Source organism: Ambystoma mexicanum, chromosome 4p (assembly GCF_040938575.1).
Source record: "Ambystoma mexicanum isolate Mex_15411 chromosome 4p, UKY_AmexF1_1, whole genome shotgun sequence".
NCBI lineage: Eukaryota > Metazoa > Chordata > Amphibia > Caudata > Ambystomatidae > Ambystoma > Ambystoma mexicanum.
Window position 1 is genome coordinate 928,721,924 of NC_090927.1, and position 18,319 is coordinate 928,740,242.

Sequence of the window (18,319 nt, forward strand, 5' to 3'; positions counted from 1 at the left end):
CATGCTCAATGAATGGTTTGTTTTGGTCGCTGGAACTATACCAGTTCATCATGTGCGGCTTAGTATATACATAAGTTACAGAACTTTTTTAAATTATGTGACTAAACTCTGAACATGTGACTCGTCCCTTAGATGTTCTGTCTTGCACGAAAAGGAACCATGCTTACATTATAGACTGGACCCCCGAAGGATGCAATTCGATGACAATTGACACAGATGAAAATAAATAGATCTATTGATAGCATAACAATTGAAAGTCAATAGCAATGAGACCAATGACCATAGCTCTATTGGGTACTGTAATAGCAAATAGATTGAAATGTAAAAATGACCGAAATATGACTAGGATACATGGCCTTACCTTGACCAACAAACAGTTGGATTCAGCAGGCCGAGCAGTATGTTGCAGGAGAACAGGTAGATGGCCACAGGTAGCACACTGACGAGTTTGCTCGAAGCGGTCACAGATAGCACGGCGATGAGCAGATTAGCATAGATCTCAGTGCTTCTCAGGTAGAAGGTTCAGGAGTTGACTTGCAAACCACAAAGTTGTTCTCATGGGACATATCAAGTGGTTTATAAAGTATTAGAAACAGGGGTGTGTTTGTGAATGAATGACATGTGTATGTCGTGGCATTATGTGGATTGCAGGGGGGCGGCTTGCCTCAGGGGAGGCCTGCCTGAGTACACGGGGTCTGAGGAGGCCATGTGAGCGATGGCCCCTGGGCGTGGGATACCTTTTGAAGTGTACATGCTGTTTGGCACCTTGGCCGTTTGCGCCCGTCACAGCCCCCCATGCCAGCGCTCATCCCCAGGTGCGAACCGCCTTTGATAGAGGGGGGTGGGATGGATGGGCCAGTGGGCGTGCAGATAAGGCACAGGAAGACTGCTGAATTGGGACACACTTATGTGGATTGCAGGGAGGCGGCCTGCCTCAGGGGAGGCCTGCCTGGAGACACGGGGTCTGAGGAGGCCATGTGAACGATGGCCCCTGGGCGTGGGATACCTTTTGAAGTGTACATGCTGTTTGGCACCTTGGCCGTTTGCGCCCATCACAGCCCCCCATGCCAGCGCTCATCCCTGGGTCCGAACCGCCTTTGATAGAGGGGGTGGGATGGATGGGCCGGTGGGCGTGCAGATAAGGCACAGGAAGACTGCTGAATGGAGACACACTTATGTGGATTGCAGGGGGGCGGCCTGCCTCAGGGGAGGCCTGCCTGGTGACACGGGGTCTGAGGAGGCCTTGTGAGCGATGGCCCCTGGGCGTGGGATACATGAAGTGTACATGCTGTTTGGCACCTTGGCCGTTTGCGCCCGTCCCTTGCCCTTATGTGATGTTAACTTTGCATGACATTCGCGTAGATGGGAACACTGAGCAGGACACGGGGCATCCATTTTTGTACCCCCTTTCCACTCCATTTTGGTGACCAGGACTCACTGCGATAGTACAGCGCGCAGAGCACATGGCCCACAGCCTCGTTCCCACTCTGACTGGAAAACTCCAGAGGTATTTGCAACAGCTAATAAATGTAACACATCACTCTCTGAGATCACGGTCCTGCATGTGAACCGGTCCGAACCCAGCACATGGCTTGTTCATCTCCACAAACGTGTCCTTGCCCAGGCACCCTCACCAGTGGAAAGTTACTGCCTTTCTGACCCTGTGTCCCTGCAAGCTATTCTCCATGTGCCAGACCACTGACCACACCATGATGGCCACCTAGCAGATCCCCAACTAACATTAGACCCCTACTGCAGTATATCGTTGCCTATCAATAACAAATGCCACATATCGGAGATTCTTGTGAGCACAGATCCACACTTCAAACGCTGTATTATAGCGGTCAAGACCCTTGACCTAAGGCCTGTATAATCCAATGTTAATTGATAGTATTGATATATGTGTGACTTTTATAGAGACATAACCGACTGAAAGACTTTGAACAAGTGTTATTTAGTGCATGCATTATTGATAATATATTATGTTAGCTTAGATAGTGACCACCCCGCTTCACAGCGACCTGAACTTCACCCATTCCGAGCACAGGTGTCTGACGTCCATCCTTGAATGGAGACACACTTGATTGATTTAAAAAATCGAAACAACCGTTGTTAAAATATATGTGGTGTTTTATTTTGTAGCTTATTTTGATGACACAAAAATACAAAAGTTTACACATTGTACAGTTCAGGTTGCAGCACAGCGAGAGAAAATCCCCTGTACTGACCGCTGTCACTCGGGAATGTTTCTCTTATGGCACGAACGGCACAGGCGGGTATCACTCTTCGAACTCAGTGTCCAAGCCTCCCGTGAAGCCACCATGTAAAGGAACGATAGGCCACCAGCCTGTACCACCTGTGAAAAGGAATGAAACAAACTGTTTTTAAATTACCAAGATAAGTTTAATAAACGTTTGTTGTCAATGACAATTCTTGTAACTAATGGCATTATGCTCGGACAAATGCTATCTAGACACTGCACACTATTGAAAAACTTTCATGCGTTACAATGATATGTATATGTAATTTTGGATATAGTAGAAGACCATGAAATAGGAGTGGCATCACAAGCAGAGTATACTTACTCGTTACTCGGATTATGAGGACGAACAGTTGCGCGAAGTTCGTGCATAAGCACCATCATTACCCTCAACACGGACCGTGTGAGGCAGGCTGCCCTGAAGTCTGGCAGCTCGGTGATGCATTGCAGTCGTGGCTCGCCTTCCGAAATGTAGGCCACGCATCCCGAGTTTTCACAGCAGCAGCAGTTCTCCTCCTCGGTCGGCATTAGCTCGCACCGATTGCATGTGCACCAGGTGGAAACACCGTCCGTGCATCTAGGTCCAGTGTCTTCATCCGTTGATTCGTCCTGCCAACTGCAGTCCGAAGCCCCATCGTTTTTGCGTGTTTCCCTTTCCAGTAGTTCCTCCTCGGTATACTCGGGCTCGTACATGTAGGGCATTATTGTATCCATTGTGTGTTGCACAAACTAAAATAATTGATAGCGGTGGTACTGGTATCTGTCCACACGGGCTACAAGCAACGAAGGTAGCTGACCAGAGCACAGAAACGAGTCCCAGAATACTCAAAGTAACACAGAGAGAGGAATGGAATCGAAAATCTGCTGCTGTGTGTTGTGAAACGGTCTGTTTATACTTATTGAGGAAAGAGGCGCCCTGCCATTTCCATGGCGACACGTCATTAGCTGAAGCGCAGCGATTGTTGACACGAGACGTGCTTTGGCGTTGTGAAATGGGTGGTACGCGTTTGCTGATGACAGGCTCAGGGGCGGGGGATATGATTTAGTGCCGCAAAAGCGGGTCAGCCAGGGTGATGAGGGAAATGATAGGATTATCACAAAATGGAAGCTTCCTGGTGCCTGTTTTCGCGTGCGTTTAATGGACGAAAACTCGGGTAAGGTCCATAGGAAATTTTCCTAAAATCGAGCGACTTAGGCTTAAAAACACATGGCCGACCCGTAGGGGCAATACAAAATTTTGACCGAACCATTCCTTTAAACTCCAAATTCCAATTTTTATAATAAAAATGTATATTACGTTTTTATAGTGCATTTCATGTTGGATTTATCCCATTTTAATAATAGGTGTTATTAACCAATCTAATGGTACCTAGTTTATCAACCTCGCCATGGTGAGGTGCTAAAGTGTAGACTCGACATGTGTTAGTGGTGAGCACTTAACTTGTGAGCTATCCACCTCGATTATCAGCCAAACCATTTTATTGGAGAACAAAACTGGAAAAGGAATTTGACCATCCTGAAAGAGAAATAAACACATACCCAAAGGCAACTTTGTTTTGCTAGATGTAGCTTTTTTAGCAAGCACATCTTTTGTTTGCTATATGGTTTGTTTGAGGAAAATAATGACAGTGCGTACCTATGCCCTATCCACCTGAGGTTACGATTCTGGGTGCAGAAGTGATATACCTTCAATATTCTGGTATTTCCACACAAATAATAATCTGCTTTACACTCTTCCCTGTGTTGAATAATTTAGAATGTATCCGTAGGGCTGATGTATAATTTATTTTCAGTATTGCGAGTCACTATATTTTTGTCTGGTTTGTTTATTAGGCTTTTTGTTTTTATTTTAGTGTACTCTGTTTGATGAGCTCAAATTAGTTGAACTTCCATTGAGACAAAGGAGGGCTCTGGGGACCAGGGATGCCCACCAGCGGGCTGAGAAGCTACCTAGTTGTGGTATATGGTGGATTTCGAAGAGCCATAGTTAAACCAGTCTCATGAAATCTACAGATAGACGTTGCATAACCCGAACCTGCAATGAGTCCAAATGCAACCAAGAAGCAGGAGAAAAAGGTCTCTGAGCCCAACACAGGTCATTTCCCAATCGGGGACATCATTCCTAATGGTCAGTCCAGAGAATTACATTGGCTGTCCAAGAGATGAAAATATTATGCATTAGTGAGCTCATAACCGCATAAACCTCATCTGATTTCAACTGCACTGTAGGCTTGGGGATACCCTTCTCTTTGGGCCACTGTGAGCCACTGTTGGAGCAACATAACACTAGCATCACCCATAGGCAGCAGCCTGCCAACCTAGGCAGACGTAGAGAGAAAAGAGAATGTGGGGTACATTTACCAGCCCAACCGAATTCCCCTAAATCACCAAACTGCATTTTCAGCAGTTTCAAAAATAATGGCTGCGTTGTGTCTGCTGAGCACATATTTCTTAGCACCAAAACTGCGTTTTGCAGTTATAAAAATAATGGCTACGCTGTCTCTGCTGAGCACATATGGGGCGAGATGAAACATAGGACACCCTGAGAATGGCTGCAGTTATTTTCTTCATGTGCACCAAAAAGAAGAATTCAAAAGCAGTCTGGTGCAGCACTGCTATGCTGCAAGCTCAAGACTTCTAACTGAAAGAGAAAATGTTCTGTGTTAAAATGACTGCGCACTGATGCTATTTCCCTCTTTTCAACATCACACTGTTTGGTTCCAGAAAAGCCCATCCATGCTCATCTATCTTCAGGTTGTACACCAGCAAAGGAGGACAATCCTCACTGAATGGCACGTGTGTCAAGTAAAAACTGTGAAAGAGCAGCAAATGTGTTTCCCGTACGGCAAGCGTTTACTCTTGCAACAAAGTAACACTGCCAAAATTCCTCACAAGAAGCTCTCTCCCTTTGCTTATGTCAGTTTCAAAGAACCCTTGTTTTTGAACAGATTCCTGTGTGTTAGAAATTGACCAGAGCTATGGAAATGTTCAGAATAAAGATGCGAGGAAAATTGTAAATGAGCAGGGAAAGTGAAATGAGCCCGTGTTGCACTGCTCTGCAAAGCAGTGAGTGGATATTGTAGAGGCTCAATGGAAATAACACTGTAACATGCCCTGAAACAAAACTATACATGTTGGGAAGAAAAGCTGCCAAAATATAAGTGATTTGTGCTCTGTGTACTGTATTTATCCCCACAAAATGAACTTCAACATCATGGCTAAGCCCTGAAATTGCTACCAAACCTCTTTTTGAAAGGCAGGCACTTCTAAATGTACCAGCCCCATGGGAAAGGAAGTTCCTTTGCAACATGAATGGCCCAGAGGTGTGGGAAGTGGCGACTTTGTCAGACTTGGTGGCATTGCTGCAGCACAGGACAATGGACTGCCCTGTCACTAAAGTGTGAAATCCTCCGACACCTCTCCTCTGCTTCAAACTGCCTAGGATCAAAGGGAAGTCATAGCAACCCCATGTGCAAGTTGATCAGATTTCTGCACCATTAAAATAAGACATTGTAGGTTTTTCTGACATGTGGTGGACGCAAACCCCAGTAAAATGACATTTCTGGGGAAAGCGTACATGGTACAGTTTTGAAACTTAATGAAAATATGCCAGTGATGATATGTATATATGTAGACAATTGTAGAATTTTAGGTGAAATGTTTTCCATGGAAATGGCGAAAGATTGCCAGAATGACTAAACATCATCGCACCGACTTGGGATTTGGAACAGCATATTCCTTGTAAAATATGGAGTCTGCCTATCTAGTTTTCAGGAGAATAACAATTGTAAATATAGGGGTTTTGTGTCATAACTGATTTTGGTAAAAGTAACTATGGCATAACAAAGCACCTCATAAAAACACACAAACTGGACTGAAGGAAGTGACTCAGTTTTAATCTGTTTACAGGGAGGCGGCAACCTCCTCAGGCTGACCTATCCATCTTAGAGGTATGTCCAGCTTAGTTCTGCCCACATAGTAAAAAATCATCTGATGTCATCTGGCCTATTTAAGGAGGAGATAGTCAAAATTCAAGACATTCAAAAATCCAAGATTCAAAAATCCAACTCAACATCCAGAGATCCAGACATTCAATATTCACACTGCAAGATTCCAGACTCCAGAGCAAGGCCAGAACCTCCTATCCAGGCAGAACGACTCTCCATAATTAAAACCCTACAAAAATCCCAACAATTCAGGGAGAAGGGGGGCAGCTGATGCACCCCGCTGTCCACTGGGACCAGACCCCGGTTGCCTCACTGTGTCCCTAGAGGAGAGCCCAGCTGTTGCCCAAGTGACCAGACCCCTGTTCTGCTGTCCAAAGACCCGGCTGGCTGTCCAAACCAGTCCATTCAAGTGCTCTTTGTAAGTATTACCCTTTCCTAGTAACCAAAAGAAACTGCATCCTTGGCTTTGTTACCTTGCAATTTGTCCAACCCTATAAGAAATATTATGTGTCCTAGTAACTTCTTAAAATTTTTAGAATCCTCTGTGTGTCCTGTCCTTTGAAAAATCTCAGTTAGTCTTTGTGTTAGCGCAATTCTTTCCAACTCATTCAGTTAGCTGCGCAAGTCCCTAGTATTATTTGAAGTAAATCAATTAATGTCACCGTTGAAAATTCACGTTCATTATTGTTGCTATTCGAAAACAACAATTTTGTTGAGTGTTTTTAGTAGTTGTAGTCACTAAAATAGTCTGAGTAAACAAATCATTTTTGCTAACAAAACCGAGTTTCCCCGCGAAATTGTTTCCCTTTCAAAACCCGATTTCCTTTCCTTCAAAGAATCCCATACTGTCACTCAAGTCACTTTTTCACTTTCATATCATACCTGCTATGTGCCTTTGTACCTTAGCTTTAAAACCGCATTCTGATTTTGTCTGTTTGTCTCATTTTCCAAGCTGTTTTGCTATTTTAAACCTGTGAAACAAAGCAATTGCAATTTTGCCACGTGTAATTCTTGCTGCACTGTTTTTCCTTCCAAAGTCGATTTTCTGCACTGCATGCCCGTTATTTAGTACATTTCCTTGTAGTCTGCGAGTTTTCTTGCTTCTTTGGTACAGCCACACACTTTCTTGACTTATCCATTGATCCGAACATGTAAAATCACCATTCAGTAATTTAGAGTGCCATTTGGCTCATTTTTCAAGGGTTCTTAATCCGGTTTTGGCCTCCCATTCAGGGATGGTAGGTCGCATTTTCAATCCGATTTTTTTCAGAGTAGACTCCTTGCTTCTCCTCTCCAACTACACAAAATCTGGTTAACAGGGGTTGGAGGAAGTGTTGCAGTGGGAATGCTTAACTGCTTAACTGTGGTGCCATTTAAAAGCACTACCCAAAAGTAATATTGCTTTCTTTCAATTGTGCATTGTGTATCTTAGGTTAGAAGGTTAAACTAAGTGTATTCTATCATTTTCCTGTGTAATTATCACAACCCTGGTGATTGCTGCCCTATATTGAATGCGTTTGATTTTTCTTCAAAATTAAAATAAATATATATTTCATTATTACACACCGGCCTGGTTCATGGTCCATTGCGACACAGGGTGTACGTTAAGGGGGGTGTGAGACGGGTTGGCTGCCTTCTCAAAGTTGAATCCAAATTCATAAATTTAAAAGCGTTTTATTGTGTGCCACATCCCTTACCAGTGAAAGGAGTCCTGGTCTGGAGTGTGACGCCTCGTTAAAATCCTTAACAAGAGATACTTGGAAAGTGACCCCAGAACTGCCATGTTGCAACCAGGAAACAAATAATTCCAGAGACTTGTACACACTAGTACCCAAGGGGGAACTAAAGTTACCTGTCCCTGCATCTTGGCTTAACACCAAACCCACAGCCTCTAAAGGGACTCTGGCTGCAAGCGTGAAGCCATGTGAAAACAAGGGTTCATCTGCATGACATCAAAATGGCGGCACAGTGTGTCTTTGGCCACTGTTGTGGAACTGCCCATTAACACAAATAGCATAGCAAGTGTAGTGAATGAGGATCTGAAGCAATGCCTGTAGAATTACTCTAAGCACCTGGGGTAATCCCAACTAAAAGAGCCAATAACCTATCAGGGACCAGTGCTCAAACTAGAAGGGGGCGTAACATCTAAAGGGGTGAATGTATCAGGCTAAGGAACCACCCAACTCAAAGGCAAAGTTCTACAGAGTGATGGAGAACCGGTAATGACGCAGGAACCAGGAAGGGGAGTGAAGGAACCAAAAGGGAAGAGCCAGAACCCAAGAGAGATCTGAAAGCCTCCTAATGACTATATCTCAGGCACTGGCAGAGACCATGCCCAGAGAAAGAGAAACATTTGGAAACTGGCTGACTGATATATCTCAGACATTGACAGATGCCAGATCCTAGGGAAGAGAAAAAGCCACAAGCCTGCTGAAGGCTACATCTCATATCCTGGCAGGAGCCAGAGAGCGATAAGTGGAGAGGGTGATGTTTGGCCACTGGGTGAGAAAAATACAGACACGCAGTTTGATGAAAACCCTAGGGAAGGGGAAAGAAAATCTTGCTGGTAGTGTCCAAAGGTATAGTCATAAGCCCAGGAGGGAGCCCCATGTCTACAGGGTGAGAATATCTGTCAGGGTAGTACTGTAATAAAGGAGAGAAATACTATTTATTAGATGAAGTCAATAAGCGAGCTGAGTGCTTAAATCCTTGGACTGTGTTAAATAATGGAATTCAGAAAGGGCAGGTGGCCCTTTTAGATAGACCCTTGCAGCACTTTTAGTGAACCCATCCTGACACCTTTGATACAGTAATTCTGTTTGAGTTTTAGTTGAAACTCTAGGTCCTATATGCCTTCATAGTATCCCATACCTGTTAGAAGATTTGAGTCAAAGGGTCTGCTTGGAGCTATAACTCTGAGATTAGTCGATAAGACTCAGGTAGCCTGGGGTGTGGGAAGCCCAACACCTAACCCCCCCCCCGCCCTATACATCGTCAGTTTAATTTGTGCTCAGAGAAGACTATTCTGTCTCGTTACATAGAGTTTCCTTCCTTATCCTAATGGATAGGTGTTCATCACTCTCCACTTGTTTGTAAAGGAGTTAAACATCTTTTCTGACTTGTGTGCTCTGTTGGTCTTTACTATACATATAAGGGTACTTATACTACAATAGAAACTCAGGGATAGACATTTTACAATGTAAAGCGTTGTTCCTATTGACAAATAATTATGTATTTGTAATTTATATTCAATTAAAGATGACTCCATAAAATGGTGAGTATAGCAGGCTTCATTGGTTCCTATATAGAATTCGCACTAGTGTTACATAAAAGAACTTCCAGTAAACCAACTGACATTTTAGTACAAGTGTTTAATCTATGTAAATGCTAATGAAAATGAATCGCATACTTACAGTATATAGTTTTTCTGGCAGTTATATTGATCCCGAAACAAATATAAAAGAAGAGAGAAAGAAAGACTGCAATGATAAATAACTAAGGGGTAAAACAAAAAACAAAAGGCATCATATTAATTACAGATGAACTACATCAAAATATTAATTCATTATTAATTAGTATGGCTCATAATATTGAAGACAATGATCAAAATTATAACATTATTTAATTGTCTCCAGCCTGATGGTGTAGAATGAAATTGTCTCTTCCATCTTGAAAACTTCTCTATTTGTTTAATATCTATTGTCTTGTCAGCTCTATGTTATCTTGTCATTTTAAGCTTTGATTGGCTTAAAACGTTTTGGCGTTGTAAAGGACTTGGATGCCCTATCTGTCAGGGCATGCATGAAAAGGCATGAGCCCTGTTTAGCAGCATATACTTGCGTGATCAGTCCTATGGAGAATTAGGCACATTAAAAATGACAATTATACTTCGAAGGTCGGCTAAAGCAGTGTCCATCTTACTCTGCTAAATAATAATCTGGCATACATCCTTGTTGGCCAATGTATTTATGACCTGTTTCGTTCCGAATCATCGGTCCCTGAAATTTGACCAGGATGCTCCGGCAGCAACTCTCAACCATTTTAGTCATACCTTGAACAAGCGACATTTCATTCCATACCTTTTACATAGTGCTGTTGTGATAGTCTCCTTCGAAACTTCTGACATTGCTTTGTTTTCTTTCATGTGTTAGCTGCGGCAGGTGCTGGAACATTTATCTCAGCAAACTGAAAACCAGTATCTGAAGATCCTCACAAGCCTTGCTGAAGTGGCTACTACAAATGGTCACAAACTGCTGAGGCAAGTACAACTGAAGGATAGCTTGTGTGTGCTTGTGAAGGTGCCCAAAAAGTCTGGCAAGTTGAAATGTTGAATTTTATTTAATGACATTTTTACTTTCATTAGTCTCCTAAAACAAACAAAAAATATTGCTTTTACATAATTTGTACCAGATGGGTTAGGCACAACACTTCTATATGGACTCCCGAATTCCGAAACTGTTCTAATGATTTCTTTTTACTTACTCTGTTCCAACACACGCTGGACTTAATTCAGTGTTTTCACATTCTTCTTATTTCCCTATTTTACATGGTGCGCTACACAAATAGTCTATTCACTAAGGTGATAACTGTGCGTCCAGGATTCAGAAGTTCTTAGAATTGCTTCCCTATTTGACACAAATATGTGATCATTGCCCAATGTGTCTTCATGTTACTATGTTTGGGGTGGTGGCGGCAGTCAACCAACCCCAAGCAAAGTTAGTTTGTTGCATTGTGGAGTAGCTGCCTGCAAATAACTACAAATTTATGGCGATGGAGCCAATTGTAGTAATTGGAACTCTCATGGATGTCTCTGAAAAATAAAACCGTGATATAAACTTTAGATGAAAATACAGTGATTACTTCCTTGTTCCATCCACCACTTTTCGAGAAATATCCACGTCTTTCATCCCAAAGCTGTTTTTTATCAGAGTGTCACTGATTTGGCTAGTTTACCACAGCCTCACCTCCTGAGGGCAACGCTGGCCTTCTGTGGTGTGCTTGTGCATCTGGTATGCCCGGACTAAAGTTCCAGTAGAGTGTCTGGGGATGTTTGGGCTAGCACGGCTGTCTGGTTGCTGGTGCTTTTAGAACATTCCCAGTTATATATAGTTGGCAGATGTGGCCCTGCGTTAGATTAAGTTAAGTAGGCCTTGAAAGAGGAGTCAATTCTTCATGTTACAAGATTATTTTATCATTTATTGCTGATACTCAAACATTGCTCGAAAGCAGTGGAGAACTTTACTTCGAAGGGATTGTGTCCTCCGACGTATTCCTCATCTTAGATATCTCCTTCCAGCTCTGCTGGCCTCGGAAAATTTTTTCTCTAGAGGGCGCTGCGCGTCGACGTCCTCCGAGTCGATGTCCCTCGACAGCCGCCGTATCGACGCTCAACGTCATCCTGCCTATAAAGGCCGCGCGCAGCGTCCGTTGTTCAGTTCCGTTTTTCCGCGCTTACTCAGTGCCTCGGAATACCGTTGCTCAGTTCTTAGTCAGATTAATCCTATTTACCTCGAGTTATTCGATCCGTACTCGATGGCTTCCTCGTCGGAACCGACAACTCCTCGATCCGGCTTCAAAAAATGTCGAGATTGTGGGAAAAAGATGTCGTTGACCGATCCTCACAGAATTTGTCTGTGGTGCTTGGGAGCTGAACACCATTGTTCGGAATGCGAGGACTGTATGTCCATGACAACTAAGGCCCTGAAGGAGCGTAGGGGGAAGCTGGAGAAAGGCAAGACTTTTAAAGCTTCTTCTTCGTCGACGAAGTCGAGACATTCGTCTCCTCGTCACCATTCACGCTCCAGGTCTCGGAGTGGGTCTCATCACTCCTCGAGATCGAAGCACTCGAAGAGGAGACGTCGAAGATCCCCTTCTCCGTCTTCCTCTTCCTCTGTTTCGCCAAAAAGAATCCCTTGCCCCACGAAACATAGTTCCCGGGCTGAATGGGAGGAATGCCGAAAGAATATGATGAGCGTCTTCGAGAAAGCGGCCTCGACCCCCTCGAAGATTGCCGAGAGCGATGCTCTGGTCGAAAGACCCGAAGGTCAAAAACGCCGCGAGTCGCAGTACCTGGCGAAAGAAACCTCTCGAGCGCGTTTCGAACCCTCGAGCAGGACTATGACCTCCAAACCTTCCTCGAAGGTTCCGTCAACGCCGTCGACGAAGGTCCCGTCGACGTCGAGGTCGATGTCTTCGACGCCGTTGTCGAGGGGACGCCAAGAAAAGTCACGGTTACCACACATCCAGTGACTATCCCCAGGCCCTCGACGTCGATGGTGTCGATATTGTCGAGTAGAATTCCAATTCTGTCGAGGTCCTCGAGGCCTCCAGCTCTGTTTTCGACGCCACGCTCGAAGCCTTCGGCGTCGACGACATCGACGCTTTCGAGGCCAATAATGACAAGTTCGGCACCCTCTGCCTTGGAAATGGGATTTACTCCCTTTATGAGTTCAGAACAATTGAGAACTATATCCTCAATTTTAGAAGAGGGTGATTTGTCTGAACAAGACACATTTGAGTTACAGGGACCTGTAACCCCAGTTAGAGAGGAATTTTCCTCTGAAGAGCGCAGATTAAAGGATCTTCATGATTCTTTACATGAGGCAAGTGGGTTAGACACTTCCCCTGAGGTGGAGTTTGCTAAGCCAGACCCGGGGGAGCATGCTGAAACCCCCTACAGAGCCTTAATGGCCAGGATTACAGAGTTCATGGGGTGGTCTGCACCTTCACAATCTTTCCAACAAGATGACCTCACGGATATTCTTGACAAAGGCCCACAAGAGGATCCTGTGGTGCCCTTTCATAAAGCTCTTCAGAGAAAGATCATGACAAACTGGGAAACCCCAGATGTAATACCAGCAGTAAATAAAAAACTGTCTGCAAAGTACAGGGTATCTTCCACAGACCCAGAGTTTTTGTCTAAACACCCATCCCCAGAAAGTCTGGTGGTACAAGCAGCATCCTCTACCGATGTCAAGACGGCTTATCCTACAGTCCCACAGGACAGGGACGATAAAAAATATGATGCTATGGCAAAGAAAGTCTTTTCAGCATGTAGCATGGCGTTAAAGTCTGTTAACGCTACTTGCACCCTTGCTAGGTTCAGCCATACACTTTGGGAGTGTGCTTCTACAGCGGCTGACTGCATCCCGGAGGGAGAAGAAAGGGATGCGTTCCTTATACAGGACGGTAAAGACGCTATGTGCGAATCCCTCCAGACGGGCATTGATTCGGCTGACAGTATCAGCAGAGCAATGGCGGCAAGTACATCAACCAGGAGATTCGCTTGGTTGAGAAAGTCGGGTTTTGCCCCAGATGTGCAAGCCAGGCTCTTGAACATGCCATTCGATGGCTCTTCTTTGTTCGGGAAAAAGGCGGATGACAGTTTAGAGAAACTGCAAACTTCAAAAGCTGCAGCAAAATCCCTAGGAGCTGCAATCCGTCAGACTCCTTTTCGTCCCACTGGAACCTCTGCGAGGGGCAAGTCCTTTCGCTTCTACTCCGCATTCGGAAGAGGTAGAGGACGACCGGCTCAAAGGGGTCAAAGAAGAACTACCCGAGGTGGACGGGGTAGATATTCTAAAGCTGCAGCAACAGCAGGTGCCTCTTTACCATCGGCATCTGTATCAGCCGCCCCAAAACCACTCTGAGGACTCCCCTCACAGGACACCTGTAGGAGGCAGGTTGACTCAACATCTGACGGTATGGCAGGCTATCACGTCAGATGCTTGGGCATTGGAAACAGTCGGCCAAGGTTACTGCCTGCCTTTCCTACGTATACCTTAGAGTCATCCACCAGGGATCAGCTCTCAGAAAGCTCCAGATCCGCTCCTCTTGCAGGAAATTTTGGACCTGCTAGAGAAAGGTGCCATAGAACCGGTACCTGTAGCGGAGAGGAACAAGGGCTGGTACTTCCCTTACTTTCTCATTCCGAAGAAAGACGGAGGACTGAGACCCATCTTGGACTTGCGAGAATTGAACAAATTCCTCAGAAAAGACAAATTCAAGATGGTCACACTTTCTCAGATCCTCCAGGCCCTTCAGTTCCAGGACTGGTTGGTATCTCTGGACCTTCAGGACGCTTATTTCCATGTGCCTATCCATCTCAAACACAGGAAATACCTGAGGTTCGCAATTGGCAACTCTCACTATCAATTTCGAGTGCTGCCATTTGGGCTGACCTCCGCCCGAGGGTCTTCACCAAGTTAATGTCGGTAGTGGCTGCAAGTCTAAGGAGGGAAGGGATTCACGTCTACCCCTACCTGGACGATTGGCTGATCAGGGCTGTTTCTCCGGAACAAGCTCAGATCCAGCTAAATCACGTGTGCCATTTCCTTCACAGACTGGGTTTCTCCCTCAATTTAAAGAAGTCACAAATGATACCATCGCAGAGACTCCAGTTCATAGGAGCGATCCTGGATACTTCCCTGGGAAAAGCCTCGCCACCAGAGGTGAGGGCTCAAGATATTCTACAGATGGTTACCAAGTTCCAGCATGCCCAACGTCTCCCAGCCTTCGACTTTTTGAGGTTGCTAGGCCTCATGTCATCCTGCATTTTCCTTGTGCCAGAGGCTCGCCTGAGAATGAGATCCCTCCAGTGGGCACTGAGGACTCAGTGGTCACAATTCTCAGGGAGAATGACAGATCTTCTTCAGGTTCCCGCAGGGTGGCTCGAGACCTTCAGTGGTGGGCCTGTCAGGAGAACATTCTGAAAGGAGAACAGTTTTGGCAACCCTGGCCGGAGATAACAGTAGTCACGGATGCCTCACCCCACGGGGTGGGGAGCCCACGCCAACGACTTGACCATCAGCGGTCGTTGGTCTCCATCGGAGTCCAGACTACACATCAACCTGTTAGAGCTGAGAGCCATCAGACTTGCGCTGAAGGCTTTCCTGCCAGCTGTACAAGGGAAGAACGTCCTGGTAATGACGGACAACACGGTGGCCATGCATTACCTCAACAAAAGAGGAGGCGTAGGATCACTACCCCTGTGCAGAGAGGCGATGCAGCTCTGGTTTTGGGCAATCCAAGAAGGAATCTCTCTATCGGCAGTTCACCTAGCCGGAGAGAAGAACTTGACAGCGGACGCTCTGAGCAGGCAGAACACAGTCTCCCACGAGTGGGAGCTAGCTCAGGAAGTCCTTCAAGAGATCTTCGCCCTTTGGGGAACCCCTCAGGTAGATCTGTTCGCCACCAGCCTAAACAGGAAATGCGACCTGTTCTGCTCAAGGGAATTTCCTCCGAGAGGAGCTCTGGGAGACGCGTTCATAGTGGACTGGGAGTTTCCGCTTCTGTACGCGTTCCCACCGGTCCCTGTCATTCCTCAAATGATCAGGAGGTTGAGAAGATTCCGGCGAACCATGATCCTAATTGCCCCGGATTGGGCCAGGAGAACGTGGTACCCGGACCTTCTAGACTTGTCCATCTGCCCTCCAATTCGACTTCCACTCAGAGAGAACCTACTCTCACAGAAGGGAGGTCAGGTTCTCCATCCAGACATCAAAACCCTCAACCTTCACGCTTGGCTTCTGAACGGCTGAGGTACAAGGATTGGGACCTCCCTGATGATGTTATGGAGGTGTTGCTTTCGGCAAGGAGGCCAGCAACAAAGTCTTTATACCGCTGCCGTTGGAACAGATTTTGCAGCTGGTGTAGAGAACAGAATATCGACCCATTTTCATGTGGTACACCAATGGTTTTGTCCTTCCTACTATATTTGGCAAATTCAGGCCTTCAAGTTGGCACCATTAAGGGCTATCTCGCAGCACTATCCATCTTTAAGCGTACTGCGGAAGAACCATCCTATTTCAAATTACCCTTGGTAATACAGTTTCTAAAGGGGTTAACCAATGTTTATCCCCCAAGACCATTCCAAATTCCCCTATGGGATTTAAACTTAGTACTAACTTTCCTGATGGGTACTCCTTTCGAACCTCTCCATTCTTGTTCGTTAAGATTCCTTACCCTTAAAACTGTTTTATTAATAGCACTTGCATCTGCTAGAAGGGTGAGCGAATTACAAGCTCTTTCTTGTAAACCCCCTCATACAATCTTTCACAAAGACAAAGTTGTTCTGCAAGTGAAGCCTAATTTCCTCCCAAAGGTGGTTTCTGAATTCCATATCACTCAGAAGATTACCCTACCATCTTTCTATCCTCCTCCTCACCCGGGGAAAGAGGAAGAGAGGTTACACAGACTAGACCCTAGGAGGGCTTTAAGTTTTTACATTAGTAGACTTGCCAGGATAAGACAGGCAGACCAGCTGTTTGTAGGTTACACAGGTCACAAGCTGGGGTTACCAATAACTAAGTAGACCATTTCCAGATGGATCATTCTAGCCATTCTGGAATGTTATAAACTGGCAGGGAAAGAGCCCCCTCAAAACCTTAGGGCTCATTCGACCAGAGGTATTGCAGCTTCATCGGCCCTCAAAAGAGGCGTGCCGGTTAAAGACATATGTGCGGCTGCTACATGGTCGTCTGTCCATACCTTTACACGTTTTTACAATCTGGATTCCTCCTCCAGTCAAGAGACTAGGTTTGGAAGGGCTGTACTGCATTCTATTCATCAACAGAAGACAGCGTGAAGTCAGTACTCCCTCCTCCGAATATAGAATACTGCTATGGGAGCCTATCTAAGATGAGGAATACGTCGGAGGACACATCCCTTCGAAGAACAAGTTACTTCTTACCTTGTAACGTTCTTTCGACGGGATGTTCCTCCGACGTATTCCTCATCGACCCTCCCATCCATCCCCGCAGTTCTACTTCCCTTGTTGTTGCAGCTTACGCTCCTTCAGGGTGATTAGTCTAGTCCAGACAGTAATACTGTGGGCTACAAAACGGAACTGAGCAACGGACGCTGCGCGCAGCCTTTATAGGCAGGATGACGTCGAGCGTCGATACGGCGGCTGTCGAGGGACATCGACTCGGAGGACGTCGACGCGCAGCGCCCTCTAGAGAAAAAATTTTCTGAGGCCAGCAGAGCTGGAAGGAGATATCTAAGATGAGGAATACGTCGGAGGAACATCCCGTCGAAAGAACGTTACAAGGTAAGAAGTAACTTGTTCAACTGGAGGATTCCAGCATTGGGCTTGGCATCTTTTACAGTAGCACAGTACTGTTGCTGGAGGGAGGGATTTTCATTTGTCTGGCAGGTATCGTTAACAGAGGCACGTTTTGAATGTTTTGCAGAACTGACAGATGATGGGGGCATTTCGAGCCTCTGCTGGGATTGAGTTCCATATGGTTGGGGCAAGGCAGGAGAAAGACTTACAAGTCTTTTCTTTATGGGCTATCTTATATTCTAATAACCTTTTGAGAGTTTTGGTCAGGCGCAAAAGCCCCCAGAGGTTCTGAGTTTAGCCCCCCCAAGTATGTTGGTGTTCTTTTTGAGACTGCTTTGTAAGTGATCCTTGCAGTTTTTAATATGGTCCTGGCTTGCAGGGGGAGCTGGTAAAGCCTGTGTAGTGTAGGATATGTTATGGCATTTATAACGCGCCTATACACAAGAGTTTCAAGAGATGCAATGAAATTTGCGGACACCTGTAATGAGGCAGTCTGCGCCATGATGGGCTGCCTTGAGGGGCAACAGGTGTGCGGTTTGAAGCCTAGTAATGAGGGTGGTTTCCCCTGTCAATGAGTGAGATCCTGAGGGTGAGCAGGATGAAGGGTTTAATGTTGCTGAGTGTGGAGATCTGTAGCCTGCATCTTTTTGGCTCTGTGCTTTTGGAAGAAAATGCTACTTTGAACAATGAAGCACAGGGATTTGGCATTGTTTGATAGGTGTGGGGTGAATCCTTCCAAGCGCATGTCATCCAATCATTGTTGCACGGGTTATTGTTTGGTGGGTGGGAGGACTAATAATGAACTTATTCATTCTTGGTGGGTTCAGTTTGAGGTAGGCATATGATGTCCATATTTCGAAGTTTGCCAGGCATTTCGGAGGCAACTGATGTTCTGAGGGCTAGTGATCTTAAGGTACAACTAATTGTCATTTGTGTACTGACAGATTGCTAGTTTGGGTCATTTTGGAGAGTTCCCTAGGGTTCCACGTATAGACTGACGTTGATTGGGGAGAGAATGGAATTTTGGGGGACCCCCACATGAGACTG

The 18,319-nt window shown here is 45.5% G+C and overlaps 1 protein-coding gene across 3 annotated transcripts in view; it reads left to right on the forward strand.

The window, feature by feature from the left end:
• The window catches only part of HACE1 (HECT domain and ankyrin repeat containing E3 ubiquitin protein ligase 1), an 838,224-nt gene that overhangs the window by 175,959 nt on the left and 643,946 nt on the right, over positions 1-18,319 (forward strand). For all 3 annotated transcript variants that reach the window (XM_069606519.1, XM_069606520.1, XM_069606521.1), the window contains one exon: positions 10,359-10,465. In XM_069606519.1, coding sequence (XP_069462620.1) covers positions 10,359-10,465 — 107 coding nt within the window. The remainder of the gene's footprint in view (positions 1-10,358; positions 10,466-18,319) is intronic.